We start from the raw sequence: 18,707 nt of genomic DNA, 5'->3' as shown, positions 1-18,707 counted from the left end.
ATGCAGGCACAAGCCACAAAGACAATCGTCTCTTTAATGTGCTGAGTGACATGCCTGTTTCTGTTAGGATATTTATATAAAAGAGCACAGAGCTTATAAATACTTATTAGTTAAAGAAGAATCCACTTCTGAATTTGCAGTCAGCCAGCAAGCAGTTGGCCATTCCTCAGCATCAGCTTATTTATGCAAGTTGCAAATTCAAACAGCATCATTTAAAATGAAGAATAATGTACAGCGTACTGTTTAATGCGCTGACAACAAAACCTGAGGGCACCTTTCCACATCCCGGCTGATTATTGCTGTCACTTTAATGGATCTGGCAAATTTCAGGCTGCACCTTGTGCAGCTACCGGATCAGGATGCGTTGTGAGTGATTGATGTATGAGGTTAGAAAGACTTGGTTCGGGGACCGATTAAATTCACCCACCCAGAAACACTTTGGCCACTCTTGCTATCCGTTGCTGTGCACTTTTGCAGGAAGGTATTAGCAAAAGTTTTAATTGACTTTGAGCTCACAGGTCAGGTTTTGCGCTGTGGTAGTCCTTTGTCACATGTCCTGTCCATCCAGCTTTTGGCTTTGACCGAGTTCACAGAGCTACATTTAGATACTCTAGTACTTGAGTTTAATTACTCAATTCACGCCAACTTTGAACAGATGGTCTAATTAAAAATAAAATATGCAAATATGCCATCTTGCTCTAATGAACTCCTGTATTACATCAGTCTGAGCCAAGCGCCAGGAGTTTATACAAGTGTTAGTCTGCACTCAGTTTTTTGATGCTGTAACTGGTAAAATATCTTGGGAGGTTGAGTGGGATCTTTTTGAACGTTGGTGTTGTTACTTAATCAGTGAAAAACTTCCAAGCTCTAATATTTGTAAAATGGATTTTCGGCATCGATTTAATGTTGACTGTAAAGGTTCAGTGAATTATGAAATATACTTTAGCATTTGTGACAGAATACAAAAATGATTCACTTTTGGAAATGTGGCCACATAACAGGGGCATGGATTTTCTTCTTTTGCCTGCCCACCGTTTCAATGTGTCCCTTATAAAGCCAAAGCATTATTTATTAGTTACTGCCCGTTACGTTGCTGACATTTAGGGCATCAGTGAAGGTCCTCCATCTCCATCTCTCCTTGGCCATCTTCTCTCCTGTCCCAGGTGTGGTTCAGGGTCTTCATTTCTGCCTCTACAGTACTGCGCCAAGTTGCCTTTGGTCTCCCACGTTTCCTGGCCTTGATGATGGAGTTGGCCCCTCTTCTCATCACGTGCCTAATCCATCTCCAATGTTTCCTCATGATGATTGTGGCCATGTCCTCATGGTGACACTGAAGGAGTAGGGCATGGTTGGAGATCTTGTGAAAGCAGACCTCATGTTGGTGTCCTTGAGCTTGTCAGCATCAAAACATCTTTGCACATGTGTTCTGGTCCCAGTGCTCCTCAGCTTGCGTTTCATCACTACTACAACAAAGTGGTGATCACTTCCTGTATCTGCTCCTCTCTTCACCTCAATATCCTGCAAAGGTCATCTCCACGTCCCATTGATCATTAGATGGTCAATCTGGTTCTTGTCATGTCCATTGGGTGAGCACCATGTCAGTTTGTTGATTTTTACACTGTGGAACGAGGTGACCAGATTGTTCATGGCACAGAATTCCACCAGTCTTTCTCCATTGTTATTCATCGCTCTACATCCATGCATACCCCTGACTCTAGAGAAGTGTCAGTTGCTATTTCCCACTTTGGCATTTAGATCTCCCATGACAGTGATCATGTCATGGCGTGTTAACTCTACTTCCCATTGCAGCTTTTCATAGAAACCATACTTTTCTTCAATGTCGCTATCATTAGTTGGAGCACAGCACTAGATCACAGTCATGTTCACTTGCCTCCTGTTCGGCCTGACTCCCATCAGCCTTCTGTTGACAGCTTTCCACTCCAGCAAGTACTTCTCAGTGCCTTTCTTCAAAATGACAGCAGCACCATCATGATGCTGACCATCTTCCCTTCCAAAGTGTAAAACTGTTTCACCAGTGGTTGCCTTTAGTCTGCCAGACCGTGTCCATCCACACTCACTGACCCCCAGTGTATGGAAGTAGTAACGATGCATTTCTGCAGTTATTTGTGCTAGCTTGCCAGTGTTGTACATGGTTCGTACATTCCCAAAAAAACCCCCAGCTTTGGTCTTGATCCTGGCAGTGTGCAGGGTTTCCTCCTTCTTGCCAGTAGTTCACTTCTGTCAGTCATGCATATCCTAGCAGGAGACTCAGGAATACCGTCACACGCAGATATAGGATTCTTCACTGCTGTTTCTGTAACAATTTTTTTTTTGACCAGTCAGGGTTGTTAGCCCTGAGCTGAACCCTCCAACCTCGAGGACTAGTCCAAAGCATTATTAATAGGGAATAATTAATGATTTTTTAAGTTTTCAAAAGTTTTATAATTTACTCATTTTTCAGTGCAAGTGCCTGAACATAAAATGATCTATCCTTAAGTACCTTGAACCACAGCTGTCCATCTTGTGAAGGTATTCTCTCAGTGCTGTAGCATAGGAAGGTACAGCATTTCAACACAATGATCTACTAAAAACTACAGGACATGTATTTTCCCATTCAGCAGAGTGGGCTACTTGGAGGGAAACCTGCAAGTTCCATCTACCAGTGGTAGATGTCATTGGTTTGGAGGATGCTGTGACAGTTGCCAAGGTCCAAGTTGTAACTGGTACACAGGACGCTGTCATGGCAGAAGGACTGAATGCTTAGACTGGCGGATGGGCTGCCAATTCACTGGGCTCCTTGTTTCTAGTTGGTGGGAAACTGCTTGAGAGACGTTGGAGCTGGACCCATCCAGGCACTTCCATTTGTGACTCTGTGGTGGTTTTTAACCAAAGGTCTCCATCTGGTAACCATACCTGGTACAAATGTCCAAAGAGTAGCTCTAAGAATTTGTTTAGTGGATCTTCCAAATAGGAATTATTGATTCATAAAGAGGATTTAAAGGTTTAGAGGCACAGGGAAGTGAAACTGATCAGAATTTTGTTGATGGTCCTATAATTCAGCTTTATCCATTTCATTATTTACTGACTGCCCCAGCTCTGTTAAGTACCATAGAGCACTTTCTCGAAATGCTGTTCTTCTGAATTTAATCAAAGTCATAATGTAACTTGAGGCAGCTGTCGACAAAGTGAAGCCGAGAGCTGATGAGGCCACAGAGGCCAGCCGGTTACTAATAACTCTCCAAAGTTAGTTAAATATTCTGTTTTAAGATATCTACCTTTTGGTGGTAGTCCCAATTGTCTTGTTAAGGAACATTTTTATATTGGATATGAACGTGAATATTTCAGTGGAAAATTCCCATCCAGCAGAGGCCGAGAAGAGAATCTGAAAACAGTATCAACTCCTCTAGCCACATGGGATTCTAGTCTTGTATCTCTGTGCCTAGGACAGCATATTTGCGAATCTCTGGATTTGACATGCTGTCCCTGGTATTTTAAGAATATTCATGAGATTAGGGTCTTTACAAGTATCTCTGGGTCACTGAATATCATTGTAATGTTTGTAGTAGAAAACTGTACCATGAATAAAAGTTTCCTGAGGGGGAAAATTATATAATTACAATATTATAAAATTAAAAATAAAGAAGAAATAATGGTTCCCTGTATGATGTTGCAAATCTTTAGTAGCAGGTGTTCTTTGCCTTTGATAATGATTAAGGCTCAAAACCACAAATGCAATTCAGGAAGGGTTTAAGCAATTATACTTCTTAAACGGTCTACAAGAACACAGGGACCTGGGGACATATGTGCATAAATAAGATGTTAGTAAAATACACACGAATCTGGAATTCATAAGAAAGAGGCAAAAATTACAACAGCCACGAGGTGGTATTGAGCTGTAACAGTCCTGGTTAGCCTACAAAATGGAGTGTCACTTCCAGCACATCAGAGAGGACTTGAAGGTTGCCATGACAGTGCAGAAGAGAATTTTCCAGGGGTGAGGAATTTTAATTGTAAGGGCCAACTGCAGATGCTGGGATGGTTCTCCTGGAGTAAAGAAAGTTGTGAAGACTTGAAAAGAAGCACACATGATTCTGACTGGTTAAGGGAAGGATATAGAAAGAAGGTATTCTATTAGCAAATTCCCAAGACACCGATTTAAATTTGAAGTTGGTCAATGCCTTCAAAAGGGAATTCAATTATTTCATTGAGAAAGACATTTTGCAGGGTGACGTGAAAAGAGCAGCCTCTAAGGCTGGTACAATCTAGGTGGGCTGAAAGGCCTCTAAGGTAGAAAATGGTGGAAACACAACAGCTGTGACTCTTCACATCAAAGATCCTTCATCAGAATATACTCTGACCTGCTGAGTTTTTTTTGCATTTTCTATTTTAATTTCAGATTTCCTGCATTTGCAGATCTTTTTGATTTTCATCCTGTGCTATATCTGTTCCACAGTTCTGTAATGGCCCCCAGTTTAACCCAGTCTTTGTTAGATTAGCTGCAGGATAGACCTCACCTCAGGCAATTTAGTGAACAGCTAGGTTTCCATTCTTTGTCATAATCCACTGGATCAAGCTCCGGTGTTGTGGCGCTGGGAAGTATTGACTGCTGAATGAATCTTAATTGCATGAGGTTCTGCATTCCCCTAAGGAAGAAATGGGAAAAGAGAAAATAGAATCTAATTTTATTGAAAATGATTTCTTTCACAACTTGTTTATGCACATCTTGAACAGAAGCGGATTGGAATGTCACCACACACCAACACAGCTGAGCCCACAGTCACTGTTACGGGCACCAGATCCATCTTCCCGAAAGTGAACCCGCGGAAAGCATCTGGCCTGGATGGTGACCTTGGCAGTGTCCTTGAAACCTGTGCAGATCACCAAACTCTTGAGACTTTTGGGACTTAACTTTTCCCTTTGCACCTGGATCCTTGACTTCCTGATCAGCAGACTGCAATCAGTTAGGATAAGTAGTAATGCTTCTGTCATGATGATTCTCAACACTGATGCCCTAGAAGTCTGTAATCTCCAACTCTACGCCCTTTGGTGTTATGACTATGTTGACAGAATCTGCTGCAAGTCCATTTACAGTATGCGGAAGATACCACCGTAGTGTACCGTATCTCAAATGATGATGAGTCAAAATACAGGAAGGAGTTAGAGCCTTGAGATGTAGTGTCAATCAGAATTAGCTTTCTTTCAGTGTCAGTGACTTCAGGAAGTGGGGTGGTACATGTGCTCCTGTTGACATCAATGGTGCTGAGGTTGAGAGGATTGAGACTAACAAGTTCCGAGGAGTGAACATCACCAGTCACCTGTTGGTCCAGCCACATTGATGCCATGGCCAAGAAAGCTCACCATCAGGAGGGTAAAGAAATTTGACATGTCCCTTTTAACCTTTAGCAATTTTTAAATGCTGTACCATAGAAAGCATCCTATCCTGATGCATCAGTGGTTGGTATGACAACTGCTCTGCTCGTGACCACAAAAAGCTGAAGAGTTGTGTACACGACCTTGCACATCCCAGAAACCAGCCTCTCCTCCATGGACTCTGTCTACTCTTCTTGCTGTCTCAGTAAATCACCCAGCATAATCAAAGATCCCAACCACTCTAGACATTATCTGCTCTTCCTCCACAACACCATGGGCACAGATAGAGGAGACAGAAAGCACATAACGTCAGGCTCAAAGACTGCTTCTATCCTGCTGTTATAAGACTTGAATGTTTCCCTAGCACACTGAGATGGACTCGTGATCTCTTGATCTATGTTATCAAAATTCAAAGTAAATTTATTTTCAAAGTACATATATATCATCATAAACAATCCTGTGAGTTGTTTACTAGCAGGCATAGAGTAAATCCAAGAATTGCAACAGAATCAATGAAAGACTGCACCCAACAGGACGGACAAACTACCAATGTGCAAAAGACAACACAGGTGCACCACATGGCTGTGTGCTTAGCCCCCTGCTCTACTCACGTTATACTTGTGACTATGAGGCTAAGCACAGCTCCGATGCCATATTTAAGTATGCTGACGACACCACTGTTGTAGGCCGAGTCAAAGGTGGTGGTGAATTGGCATACAGGAGAGAGAGATTGAAAATCTGGCTGAGTGGCACCATAACAACAACCTCTTACTCAATGTCAGCAAGACCAAGTAACAGATAATTGACTTCAGGAGAAGGAAACCAGAGGTCCATGAGCCAGTCCTCATTGGAAGATCAGAGGTGGAGAGGGTCAGCAACTTTAAGGTCCACTGTGTTATTATTTCGGAGGACTTGTCCTAGACCCAGCATGCAAGTGCAATTACAAAGAAAGCACGGCAGTGCCTCTACTTCCTTGAGAGTTTGTGAAGATTCAGCATGACATCTAAAAACTCTATAGATGTCTAGTGGAGAGTACATTGACTGGGTGCATCACAACCTTGTAACAGATCACCCACCTACCAATGCCCTTGGAACAGAAAATCCTGCATATGGTATTCATTGGTTGAGCCCTCCCCACCATTGAGTACATCTACAGGAAACACTGTGGCAGGAAAGCAGCATTCATCATCAGGGACTCCCACTATCCAGGATATGCTCTCTTCTCAAAGGTTCATTTTATTTCAAAGTATGCTTGTACAATGCAACTCTAATATTTGTCTTCTCCAAATAGCCATGAAATATAGAAAGACCGTGGGTGTTGATGAAAGAAAAGTACAAAAAAGAAATTGATGAAAGAAAACTACAAAAAAGAAAAGAAACGAAACTCACAGACCCCCAGATCCCCCACCCCTCCCTGCAGAAAAATAACAGCGACAATAACAATCCCCAACCCCTTCCCTCACAGAAAAGAACAGTGACGGCAATATCAAAACCCCTAAACCTGCCCCCTCCACACACACAAAAAAAAACAGATCAACCACCTGGTAATTGACCACAAGAAAGAAAGCACTGAAAAACTGTAGGAAACCAATATAAAGTACAGTCCAATAATCACATAAATAACAGAAACATCTTTTTTCTGCGTATGAGGGGAGCCACATGAACTCAGTCCTTCTGTAAAGAATGACTGCTGATCCAGGTCTGAACACCATTGATCAGGTTCAATCGCGTCGATCCAGCCCCAGTGGGCTCCGTTGGGAGCCATCGATGCTTCAATCTTCCTCGCTGCTTTGAGCCCATGCCTCTTCTCTGGTCTCTGGTCTTTTCCACGAGTCAGTTCATGTTGTTGGTTCTTTTCAGCCCCCAGTCTCTGATCTCCACAAGATAGCTCTCCAGACAGAGCAGAGCACTTGATCCTTCAATCAAGTCCCAAACTATGCATCACAGTTTCCATAACATGACCAAGACAAAGAACAAGCTGAAAGTGTAGAAAAAGTGGAATAATTAGAGAGATTTGCTATCTGGAAAACATTGCCCGAAGAATTGTTTGCTGCTGCCATCAGGAAGAAGGTGCAGGAGTCTAAGGACTCCAAACTAGGAACAGTTACTACCCCTCAACCATCAGGCTCTTGAACCAAAGGGGATAACTTTACTCAACTTCACTCGCCCATCATTGAAGTGCTCCCACAACCAATGGACTCACTTTCCAAGACTCTTAATCTCATGTTCTGGATATCTATCTGTCATCTGTCATCTGTCATCTGTCATCTGCCATCTGCCATCTGCCATCTGCCATCTACCATCTACCATCTACCATCTACCATCTACCATCTACCATCTACCATCTACCATCTACCATCTACCATCTACCATCTACCATCTACCATCTACCATCTACCATCTACCATCTACCATCTACCATCTACCATCTACCATCTACCATCTACCATCTACCATCTACCATCCTGTTATATTCTGCACTCTTGTTGAATGCCCAAGTTGGGCAGTCTTTCATTGATTCTGTTATTATTCTATAGATTTATTGAGTATGCCTACAAGAAAATGAATCTTAAGGTTGTATATGGTGAAATATATGTACTTTGATAATAAATTTACTTTGAACAGAAATAAGAATAATAAATAAATAAACAATAAACATTGAGAACATGGGATGAAGAGTTCATGAAAGTGAGGTTATGGGAACAATTCAATGATGGGGCGAGTGAAGTTATCCCCTCTGGTTCAAGAGCCTGATGCTAGAGGGGTAATAATTTCCTGAACTTGAGACTCCTGTACCACCCTCCCAATGGCAGCAGCAGCATGAAAAAGCATGGCCTGTGTAGTGAGAAGGGGCCTTGATGATGGATGTTGCTTTCCTTATGATAGTGCTTCACGTAGATGTGCTCAGTGGTGGGTAAGGCTTTATCTGTGAGGGACTTGGTTGTTTCCACAACTTTTTGTAGGATCTTCCATTCAAAGTCATTTGTGTTTCTGTGATACAACCACTCTATATACTCTCCACCACATGCTTATAGAAGTTTGTCAAAGTATTAGATGTCATGCCAAATCTTTGGAAATTTTTATGGAAGTAGAGGTGCTGCAATCCTTTCTCTGCAATTGCACTGTGCTATACCCAGGACCGAATTTCTGAAATGATAGCACCGAGAAAGATGAAGTTGTTGATCCTCTAATGAAGACTGGCTCATGGACCTCTGGCTTCCTCCTCCTCATATAGTCACTAATCAGCCCCTGGGTCTTGCTGATATTGAGTGAAAGATTGTTGCTGTGGCACTCAGCCAAATTTAGAATTTTTCTCTTATGCTAATTTGTCACCACCTTGATTTGCCCAGTAGCGTGATGTCATCAGCAAATTTAAATATGGCATTGGAGCTATGCTTGGCCTCATTTAAGTATAATGTGAATAGAGCAGGGATGAAGCACACAGCCTGGTGGTGCACCTGTAATGATGGATATTATGAAGGAGACATTAATACCAATCCAAACTGACTGAGATCTGCAATTAAGAAAATTGAGGGTCCAATTTCTCAAGGAGATATTGAAGGCAAGGTCTTGAAACTTATTGATTAGTTTTGAAGGGATGATAGTATAGAATGCCAAGCTGTAGTTAATAAAGTGCATCTTGATGTATGTATCTTTACAGCCCAGGTGTTCTAGTGTTGAGTGAAGAGCCAAAGAAATGGTATCTGCTGTGGACCTATTGTGCCAGTAGGCATATTTTGTATGCCTCTATCGAATTTCCCCTCATCCTCCTACACTCTGGGGAATAAAGTCATAATCTGTTCCTCCTCTCTCTATAACTCAGGTCCTCAAGTCCTTTTAAATTTTCTTTTCACTCTTTCAGTCTTATTGATATCTTTCCAGAGTGTAGTTGACCAGAATTGCACACAATACTCCAAATAAGGCCTCACCAGTGTCTTATACTACTTCAACATAACATGCTAACCCTTGTACTCAATACTCTGGTTTGTGAAGCTCACTATGCCTAAAGCTCACTTTATGGCCTTGTCTCATGTGCCTGTGATGCCATTTTCAAGAAATTATGAATCTGTATTCTCAGAACTCTTTCTTCTCCTGCACTCCTCAGCGCCTGACTGCTCAGCGTGCAAGTCCTACCATGGTTTGTCCTCCCAAGGTGCAACACCTCACACTATTCTGCATTAAGTTCCATCTGCCATTTTTTTCCAGCTGGACCAGATCCCGTTACAAGCTCCGAAAGCCTTCCTCACTGTCTACTATGCCCCCAATCATGGTGTCATCCACAACTTTGCTTATCCAATTTACAATGAATTGATCTGTATAGAAGGAATGCAAGATAAGCTTTTCGCTGTACCTTGGTAACTGTGACAATAACACACCAAACAAAACTCTAAAGAGACCTCTGTTCCCTCAACAGTTTTGCTGATAATTTAATGACTCGGGTTCTAGTGCTTGACTGTTCAATTCACGCTGGTTGATATATTTGTTTATTTCATCGGTAATTTCAAATACTGTTAACCTTGTACTCCACTTTCAAGTTGATGTGTTTCTTAAATCAATCCTGCGCTAATTTTTAGAACTGTCTTGAAAATGGAGAATGATTAATGACCTTTGTGTTAGTTTAAGCAATAACATGTCACCCGAGAATTGACTGCATGTTGGAATAAATGGTTTGCTGCAGGAAATATTTCTGTGTATTGTGTTTTGTACAGTCAAGCAGTTTTATTCATATTTATAGCTTAACAAAGGGAGAATTAAAGGGGACTATATCACAGAATTGTGTGAGCATGGAAGTGCATTTGTGCTTTCATGTCATTGCTTGATTTGAGATATCCTTTTAAAAAAAATCTAAGTTCAGGAACAGAATATGAACAGTAGTAGTTAACTCTTTGTTTGGCAATGCGTGTTGAAGGTAATAACTGTTATAATGTAGAAAATATGAGCATGTATAACCTGTTTAGACTCATTGTGATCCTCTTCAGTCACCTCAGTCCCCAGGCACCTGATAGTGTCTCTTCTGTCCTCAAAATTGAGAAGCCGTCTCATTCCTTAGCAGTGCACAAACACACACCGCTGTTAATGCTCGTCCTGGATTAATGGGAATTATTGACTCCACAATGGAACTTGATCCTTGCCTGTACTCCAGGTATTAAATTCAGGATCCATCCTGCTTAGATTCTTTTCATTCTCACTTTTCCTTAATATATTCTGAGTGAGTGACTGAGCGAGCTATTATGCATGGTGGGGGTGGAAATTTTATGTTACCTAATACAAAGGCTTTAAATTGGGTTCCTAAAATGCTATTTGAAGCCATTTCAAATACTTTTCACTCTATATGTTAATTATGGGTTTCATTTATCAAATGCAGAATGGATAAAATTGTGGTGGTTGAGCATCCTCAAGCCAGGTACAGACTTGTTCCTGTTTATAATCTAACTGCAGGACATCCAGAGGAATCATTTTCTCTCAAGCAAATGTGATTTTGAAAAGTATACTTTAATTGCTGTTTTGTTGCCCCCTGTCATTTCAAAAACTCCAATAATGAAGAGGGAAGTGTCAAACATTTGTGAAGTTATGTACTCATCATCCAAGTTGCTGTAATTGTTCAGTATGATTATTCAGCGTATGATAAAGGATGTCTGATCTTCCTTTATGAGGCATTTATACTACACGTTCTATAACTGACTCTTAACCTGCGCAGTATGCCTTAAGGGCCAAGCTGAATGATACAATCAAATATGCCGTGAGGCCCTGGGTTAAGAAGGGAAACTGCAAGCCATTTAAATCCTAGTTATTGTGAAAAGTCTGGAATGAGGAGGAGACCTAGATGCGGGGAAGCTTGGATGCATGAAGTTAGAACTGGCTTGCCCACAGAAGGCAGAGGGGAGGAGTAGATGAAGTGTATTCTGTCTGGAGGTTGGTGTTTTGTGGTGTTACACAACAATCTGTTCTGGGATTCTACTCTTTTGTGATTTTTACCAATTATTTAGATGAAGAACTGGGTTAGTAAGTTTGCAGATGACACAAAGATTGTGGGTGGTGTGGGAAAGTTGTCACAGGTGTACAAAGGGATATGGACAGGATATAGAGTTTGGGCTGAAGGGTGGCAAATGGAGCTCAGTCCAGAAAAGCAGGAAGTAGATGCATTTTGGAAAATTGAACTTGAAAGTGGAGTACAAGGTTAACGACAGTATTCTTAGTAGTGTGGAAGAACAGTGGCATCTCAGGGTCCAAGATCATTGATCCCCTAGATTTTCCGTGCAAGAAGGCATATGCTGTGTTGGCCTTCATTAGTCAGGAGTCATACGGTAATGTTGCAGCTCTATAAAGATCAGGTTAGACCATACTTGGAGCATTATGTTCAGTTTTGGTCACCTCACTATAAGCAGGAGGTCAACGCTTCAGAGAGGATGCAGAGGAGATTTACCAGGATGCTGCCAGGATTAGAGAGCATGTATTGTGCAGAAAGGTTGAGCGAGGTTGGGCTTTTCTCTTTGAAATGAAAGAGGATGAGAGGTGACTTGATACTTGTGTATAAGGCAATGAGAAGTACAGATACAGCACCTTTCTCCCAGGGTGGCAATGGCCAATAACAGAGGTGCTTAAGGTGAGTGTAGGAAAGCTTATGGGAGATGTCAAAGGTAGACTCTTTGCACAGAGTAGTAGGTAGAGGAACGCACTGCCGGAGGTGGTGTTAAGGGACTCTTGGGTGCGTGGATGTCAGAAAAACGAAGGGCTATAGGTGATGTAGGAGGGAAGGGTTGGCTTTCTTGTGGAGTAGATTTATGGTGATTGGTAAAACATTATGGGCTCTACTGTTCTATGTTATAGGTACCATGAGTGTGGACCACCTTGGGCCAGACTCCGGTTTTCATGTTAACTCCAGTCATGGTTAACTGAAGCTGTAGTTATTGCTGCCCTGATTCTCAAATAAGGAATTCCTCATGGGGTATGGTCTTCAATAATAGTTGATGTTCATGAATCCCAAACCCAGCAAGGGTCAAAGTCAACAGTGAAAGTTTAGGGGAGGGTGCAGGAAACAGAGGCCTGATTTGAGCATTTCGCTTGAATCAGTTAATTTTCAGAAATATCCTGTCTTTTTCTTTTTCAATATTTTTATTGATTTCTTACATGAAGGAATAGAGTATAGTAGGATATATAATATATCGATTACAATATATTGAAATCACAAATATAGTCTCATTACCCTATATCCATATACATTAAATTTAAACATAATATTGAAAAGAGATAATTTTATGATACAAAAAAAATCTAAACCCACTACCAGGAAAAAAAAACAGCTGTTTGGTTTAAGAAAAAAGGAAAGAAAAAAATCCTTAACAAATAATAAAACATATTGTTAGCCAACATCTGTGCTTAATAGCAAATCAAAGATTTTGAAAATAATTCAAAAAAGGGCCCCACAATGTTAAAAAACTCTTGTCTAGGTTCAGAAATTGAACAGCGAATCTTCTGTAAATTTAAGCAAGACATAACATCATGTAACCAATGAGCATGAGTAGGCCGAGTGGCAGCCTTCCACTTAAGCAACAATGCCCTCCTGGCTATTAGAGAAATAAAGGCTAAAATGTGCAAACCATGTGACTCCAAAATAATATCATTTTCTCCAACAATACCAAATAAGGCAGTCAAAGGATTAGGTTTAAAATTTATTTTAAAAAGCACCGAAAAAGTTTGGAATACTTCCAGTATTTTTCAAGACTCGGACAAGTCCAAAACATATGAATTAGTAAAGCTTCTCCATTGTTACATCTATCACAATAGGGAGATATATTCGAATAAAAACGAGAGAGCTTATCTTTAGTCATGTGGGCCCTATGAACCACTTTAAATTGAAGAAGGGAATGATGGGCACATAACGATGAGCTATTGACCAATTTAAAAATTTCATTCTAAATATGCTCAGAAATTGGAATCTGTAAATCTTGTTCCCAGAGATTTTTAATTTTGTCTAAAGGAATATTTCTCATTCCCAACAACATACCATAGATATAAGATATAGATCCATTATGGAAGGATTTCAAATTGAAAATTGTAACAAGTAAATTCTTATCTGGACTTTTAGGAAATGTACGTACTTGAGAACGCAAAAAGTCTCTAATTTGTAAATACTGAAAAAAGTGGGTTTTGGGTAGGCTATACTTAGTCTCTCTTCAATTGAACAATTGTCTGCTATCTCTAACAAACAAATCCTGAAAACATTTAATACCCAATCTATTCCACTCTTTAAAAACTACATCAGTCATAGAAGGTTTAAAAAAAAAAGTTAGGAAACATGGGACTTGACAGTGAAAAACTCAATAAACCAAAATATTTTCTAAATTGTACCCAAATCCTCAAGGTGTGTTTAACTGCAAAATTATCAGTTAAATTACTTAAAGATAAAGGAACTGAGGATCTGAGAAGAGAAATGATAGAAAACATTAACAGAATTAGCTTCTGAAGAAACCCAGAGCGAACAGTCCTCCCGATTAATATAATATAACCAAAACGTAAGATTCCGTATATAGACTGCCCAGTAATAAAACCTAAAATTGGGTAAGGCTAAACCTCCATTCTTTTTAGCTTTCTGAAGATGAACTTTATTTAATTGAGAAATTTCATTTTTCCATATATAGGAAGATATCATAGAATCCAGAGAATCAAAAAGGATTTAGGAATAAAAACAGGTACGGCCTGAAATAAATATAAAAATTTAGGCAAAATATTCATTTTAATAGAATTAATTTGGCCAATCATCGACAAAGAGAGGGGTGACCAATTTGATAGTGCCTTCTTAACGTAAATCAGAAGTGTAAAAAAAATTTCTTTAAAAAGGAATTTATAATTCCTAGTAATTGTTACGCCCAAATAAGTAGTCGTCATAATTTATCGATCCCGGGGGAAATTGGTTTTCATTACAGTTGCTCCATAAATAATAAATAGTAATAAAACCATAAATAGTTAAATAGTAATATGTAAATTATGCCAGTAAATTATGAAATAAGTCCAGGACCAGCCTATCGGCTCAGGGTGTCTGACCCTCCAAGGGAGGAGTTGTAAAGTTTGATGGCCACAGGCAGGAATGACTTCCTATGACGCTCTGTGCTGTATCTCAGTGGAATGAGTCTCTGGCTGAATGTACTCCTGTGCCCAACCAGTCCATTATGTAGTGAATGGCAGACATTGTCCAAGATGGCATGCAACTTGGACAGCATCCTCTTTTCAGACACCACCGTGAGAGAGTCTGGTTCCATCCCCACAACATCACTGGCCTTACGAATGAGTTTGTTGATTCTGTTGGTGTCTGCTACCCTCAGCCTGCTGCCCCAGCACACAACAGCAAACATGATAGCACTGGCCACCACACCATCAAGTAAATTGATTTCTTACAATTTTAAAAGGAGGGTTAGTATTAACTAATACCAAATTATTCAAAGGCAAAAGTTCACGCTTATGAAAGTTAAGTTTATATTCAGAGAACTGACTAAAGCAAGAAAGTAGAGAAGGTAAAGAAGACTCCACATTAGAAATGTGGAGCAAAAGGTTATCAGCATAAAGCGAAATTTTATGGGTAATACCCCTCCTTAAAATACCAGTGATATCACTAGATTCCCAGAAAGCAATAGCTAAGGGTTCTAAGACCAAATCAGAAAGCAAAGGACTCAAGGGACAACCTTGTCTAGTACCGCGATAAAGTTTGAATGGTTCAGAGTACTGAAAATTAGTAAGAACCTGAGCGGAGGGAGATAAATAAAGTAATTTAATCCATTGAATAAAATCGGGCCCAAAGTAAGTTTTAAATAAGTAATTCCATTCAACCCAATCAAAGGCTTTCTCAGCATCTAAGGGTATCACACATTCTGAAATCTCTTTTGAAGGGGAATAAATAACAGTCAATAAATGACGAATATTAAAGTGGGAGTATCGATTTTTGGTAAATACAGTCTGATCATCAGAAATAATAGATGGCAAAATATTTTCAATTCTACGAGCCAAAAGTTTAGATAAAATTTTAGTATCAACATTAAGTAAGGAAATTGGTCTATAAGAAGAACATTCAGTTAGAACCTTATTCTTTTTAAGGATAAGCGAAATAGAAGCTTCATAAAAAGGTTGTGGCAACTTACCTAATTTAAAAGAATCCGAAAGGACTAAATATAAGTGAGGTATAAGCAAGGAGGAAAAAGCCTTATAAAACTCTCCAGAAAATCCATCAGAACCCGAAGCCTTCCCCAAGTGCAAAGAGTGAACAACCTCGGCAATTTCTGCATAAGAAATGGGTTGATCCAACAATTTTCGATTATCCTCAGAAAGTGGAGGATTGTTTAATCAATCTAAGAAATTATTCATTACAATATTATCTTTAGGAGGATCAGAACTAGAGAGTTTAGAATAGAATTCTTTAAAAGTATCATTTATTTCTAAATGATCAGATGTTTTATTTAGCTTTACAAATTTCTTTAATTTGGCGTTTAACTATAAATGTCTTCAGTTGGTTAGCCAATAGTTTACCCATTTTATCTCCATAAACATAAAACTGACTTTTATCTTTTAAAAGTTGAGTTTCAATTGGATAAGTTAAAAGCAGATCATATTTAGTTTTAATTTCAACATGTCTTTTATATAAAGCAGGATCTGGAGCCAAAGGCTATTTTTGGCCTAATTTTTTCAATTCTCTCCTTATCAGCTTTTTTCTTAACACTTGCGGTAAAAGAAATAACTTGTCCTCTAATATAAGCCTTAAAAGCATCCCATAAAAGCGAGAAAAAGCATTCAAAAAAACCTGAATCATCTATATTTGGGGTATATAAATTAGTAAAAACCATTAATTTGTTATCTAATTTCCCTGACACTATAACAAAACACCCATTGTTATCAGACACTGCATTATGTTGAACAAAAGAAACTGAATTGTCTATAAGAATCAAAACTCCTCTAGCCTTGGCCTGAAAGAAGGAATGAAACAATAAATCCTTCCAACGGCTGAAAAAACGCAAATTATCACATTTACGAACATGTGTTTTTTGTAAAAAAAAATTGAGACATTCAGTTTCTTAATAAAATATCTTATTATGTTTCACAGGATGGTTTAATCTTTTCACATTAAATCTAAGTAAATTAATAGTATGGTCCATTTTAAATATTGCTTAAGAGAGAGGTTAGAATAAAAACTGGTGAAATGTATATTAAATCCAAACAATGAGCTTTAAGATAAAGTAACCAAGCAACAAATGAAGCTAAGAGAACCAACAGCTGATAGAAAAGAAAAAAACACCCCCACCCCCAACCCAAAGAAATAAAGTGGACCAAAGGGCAGTCAACAGCTGAACCTACCAACATTACCCACCCAAAACAATTTACTGGCTGAGCTCCAAAAAATTTCCAAGGCTAACTGCATTCCAACAAGACATAACAAAAAACAGAGCAAAATTAAACTTACTAAAAAAAAACCTCATGAAAAAATATAGTATAAAATATTAAAAAGAACTAAGAAAAATCAGAACATATTAATTTGGAAAGTATTAACTCAATGAAAATTTACTAATGTTAAATCCTTAATTTTCTGAGCAAAGAAATAAAAGTACAAAAAAAAATTAGGTACGAAGGTATACCAAAAGTGAGAAAAATACAATTGTTCATAAAAGAAAGTAATGAACAGTTAGACTGCTGATTCTTTAAAAAAGATCCACCAGGCAGACACAACATAGAGTTATGTAAGGTATTATTGAACAATTAAACTTCTGATACTGATTCGGAAATTAAGAAATCCTGCACCTCTTGAGTCGAACGGAACCATTTCTGAGAGCCATTTTTCAAAATGATTCTAAGACGAGCGGGGTAACGAAGAGAGGGTTTAAAACCTTTTATTATACCACTCTGACATCATTTTTTTAAACTTGAAACATTCATTCAACACCTCAAGTGAAAAATCCTCCACAATTCTGATCTTCTGGCCTTCATAATTTTCCAACAAGATTCACGAATTAAAAGTTCCTTAGTTTGAAAGTCATGAAGAAAAATTATTACTGAACGGGGTTGTTCTCCTGAAAGGGGTCTTGATACTGGCGATCTATGAGTTCGGTCTATTTTCGGTGGAGATTTTAAAATATTCAGAAATAATTTAGCCAAAAGGTTTGCAAAAAATTCCGAAGGCTGATTACCTTCCATTAACTCTTTAAAACCCAGAATATTTAAGTTATTTCTTCTTCTATTTTCTAAGTCAATAATCTTCTGTCTTAATGTATCATTAACCTTTGACTGTTTATCACAGATCATTTCCAGGTCATCAGTCTTCGCACCCAAGATTGTCAAAGTGTCTTCATTCTCTTCTATCTGTTTATCGTGTTCACTTAAAGTTCTTTGAATAGAATCCAATTTTACATCCATTCGTTTAAATTTAGCGCTGAGTTGCCGGAATTCCTGCTGGAACTCCTCCGAAAGTTCATTTTTATGCTTCCAAAGTGTCTCCAAAATAGATTCCAAAGTTACGGGAGGGTCCTCTTCTTTTTTAGTAGCTTTGGCGCGACTCATTGTAAGACAATATTGCGTTTAAAAGTAAGTTTTCAAAACAGGTTGGAAACAGTAAATTAAGTAGAGTAGGAGCAATTATAAAAACGCTGCTACTCCATCAACAGCCAGTAGGTTCTCCAGAAATATTCTGTCTTCTAACCATGTTTTTATATCCATTCCCTTTTGCAGGCGTGTCCTCTGCTCAGAGGCGAGTTGAGGTACAGCAAGGCCCCCTGATCAGAGTGGAGGGGTACCATGCAACCATCTGGTGTAATGTGTCTGGGTACTCGGGATCCACGCAACAGAACTTTGAGTGGTCAATCTATCTGCCTTCGGCACCAGAGCGACAAATCCAGATGGTCAGCACCAATGATCCAAACTACTCCTATGCAGTGTACGCAAACAGAGTGCGGAATAAGGAGGTCTACGTTGAGAGAATTGACCGAGATTCGGCCCTATTGCACATTACCAAGCTGCAACTGGGAGATGCAGGGGAATATGAATGTCACACCCCAAACACAGAATCCACATACTGGGGGTCCTACAATGCCAAGGGGAATCTGACAGGTAGGTGACTTTTAATAAGACCATAATGAGCCTTAGGAGCAGAATTAGGCTATTTGGCCCATCGAGTCTGTTCTGCCATTTCATCAAAACATTGATTTATTTCCCCCTCAAATGCATTCTCCTGCCTTCTCCCCATAACTTTCATGCCTTGACTAATCAAGAACTTTATCAACCTCTGCCTTAAAAACATCCAGTGATTTGGCCTCTACAGCTGCCTGCGGTAAGGAATTCCGCAAATTCAGCAAAGCCTGGCTCAG

The 18,707-nt window shown here is 39.3% G+C and overlaps 1 protein-coding gene across 1 annotated transcript in view; it reads left to right on the top strand.

Annotated features, from left to right (window-relative positions):
• The window catches only part of igsf3 (immunoglobulin superfamily, member 3), a 197,931-nt gene that overhangs the window by 63,093 nt on the left and 116,131 nt on the right, over positions 1-18,707 (top strand). Inside the window, exon 2 of the mRNA XM_072260381.1 lies at positions 18,073-18,450. Within this exon, the coding sequence (XP_072116482.1) occupies positions 18,073-18,450 (378 nt within the window). The remainder of the gene's footprint in view (positions 1-18,072; positions 18,451-18,707) is intronic.

The sequence above is a fragment of the Mobula birostris genome, chromosome 6 (assembly GCF_030028105.1).
Source record: "Mobula birostris isolate sMobBir1 chromosome 6, sMobBir1.hap1, whole genome shotgun sequence".
NCBI classification, from domain to species: domain Eukaryota; kingdom Metazoa; phylum Chordata; class Chondrichthyes; order Myliobatiformes; family Myliobatidae; genus Mobula; species Mobula birostris.
Note: the sequence above shows the minus strand (reverse complement) of the source record. Positions and strands in the feature narration are given on the sequence as shown.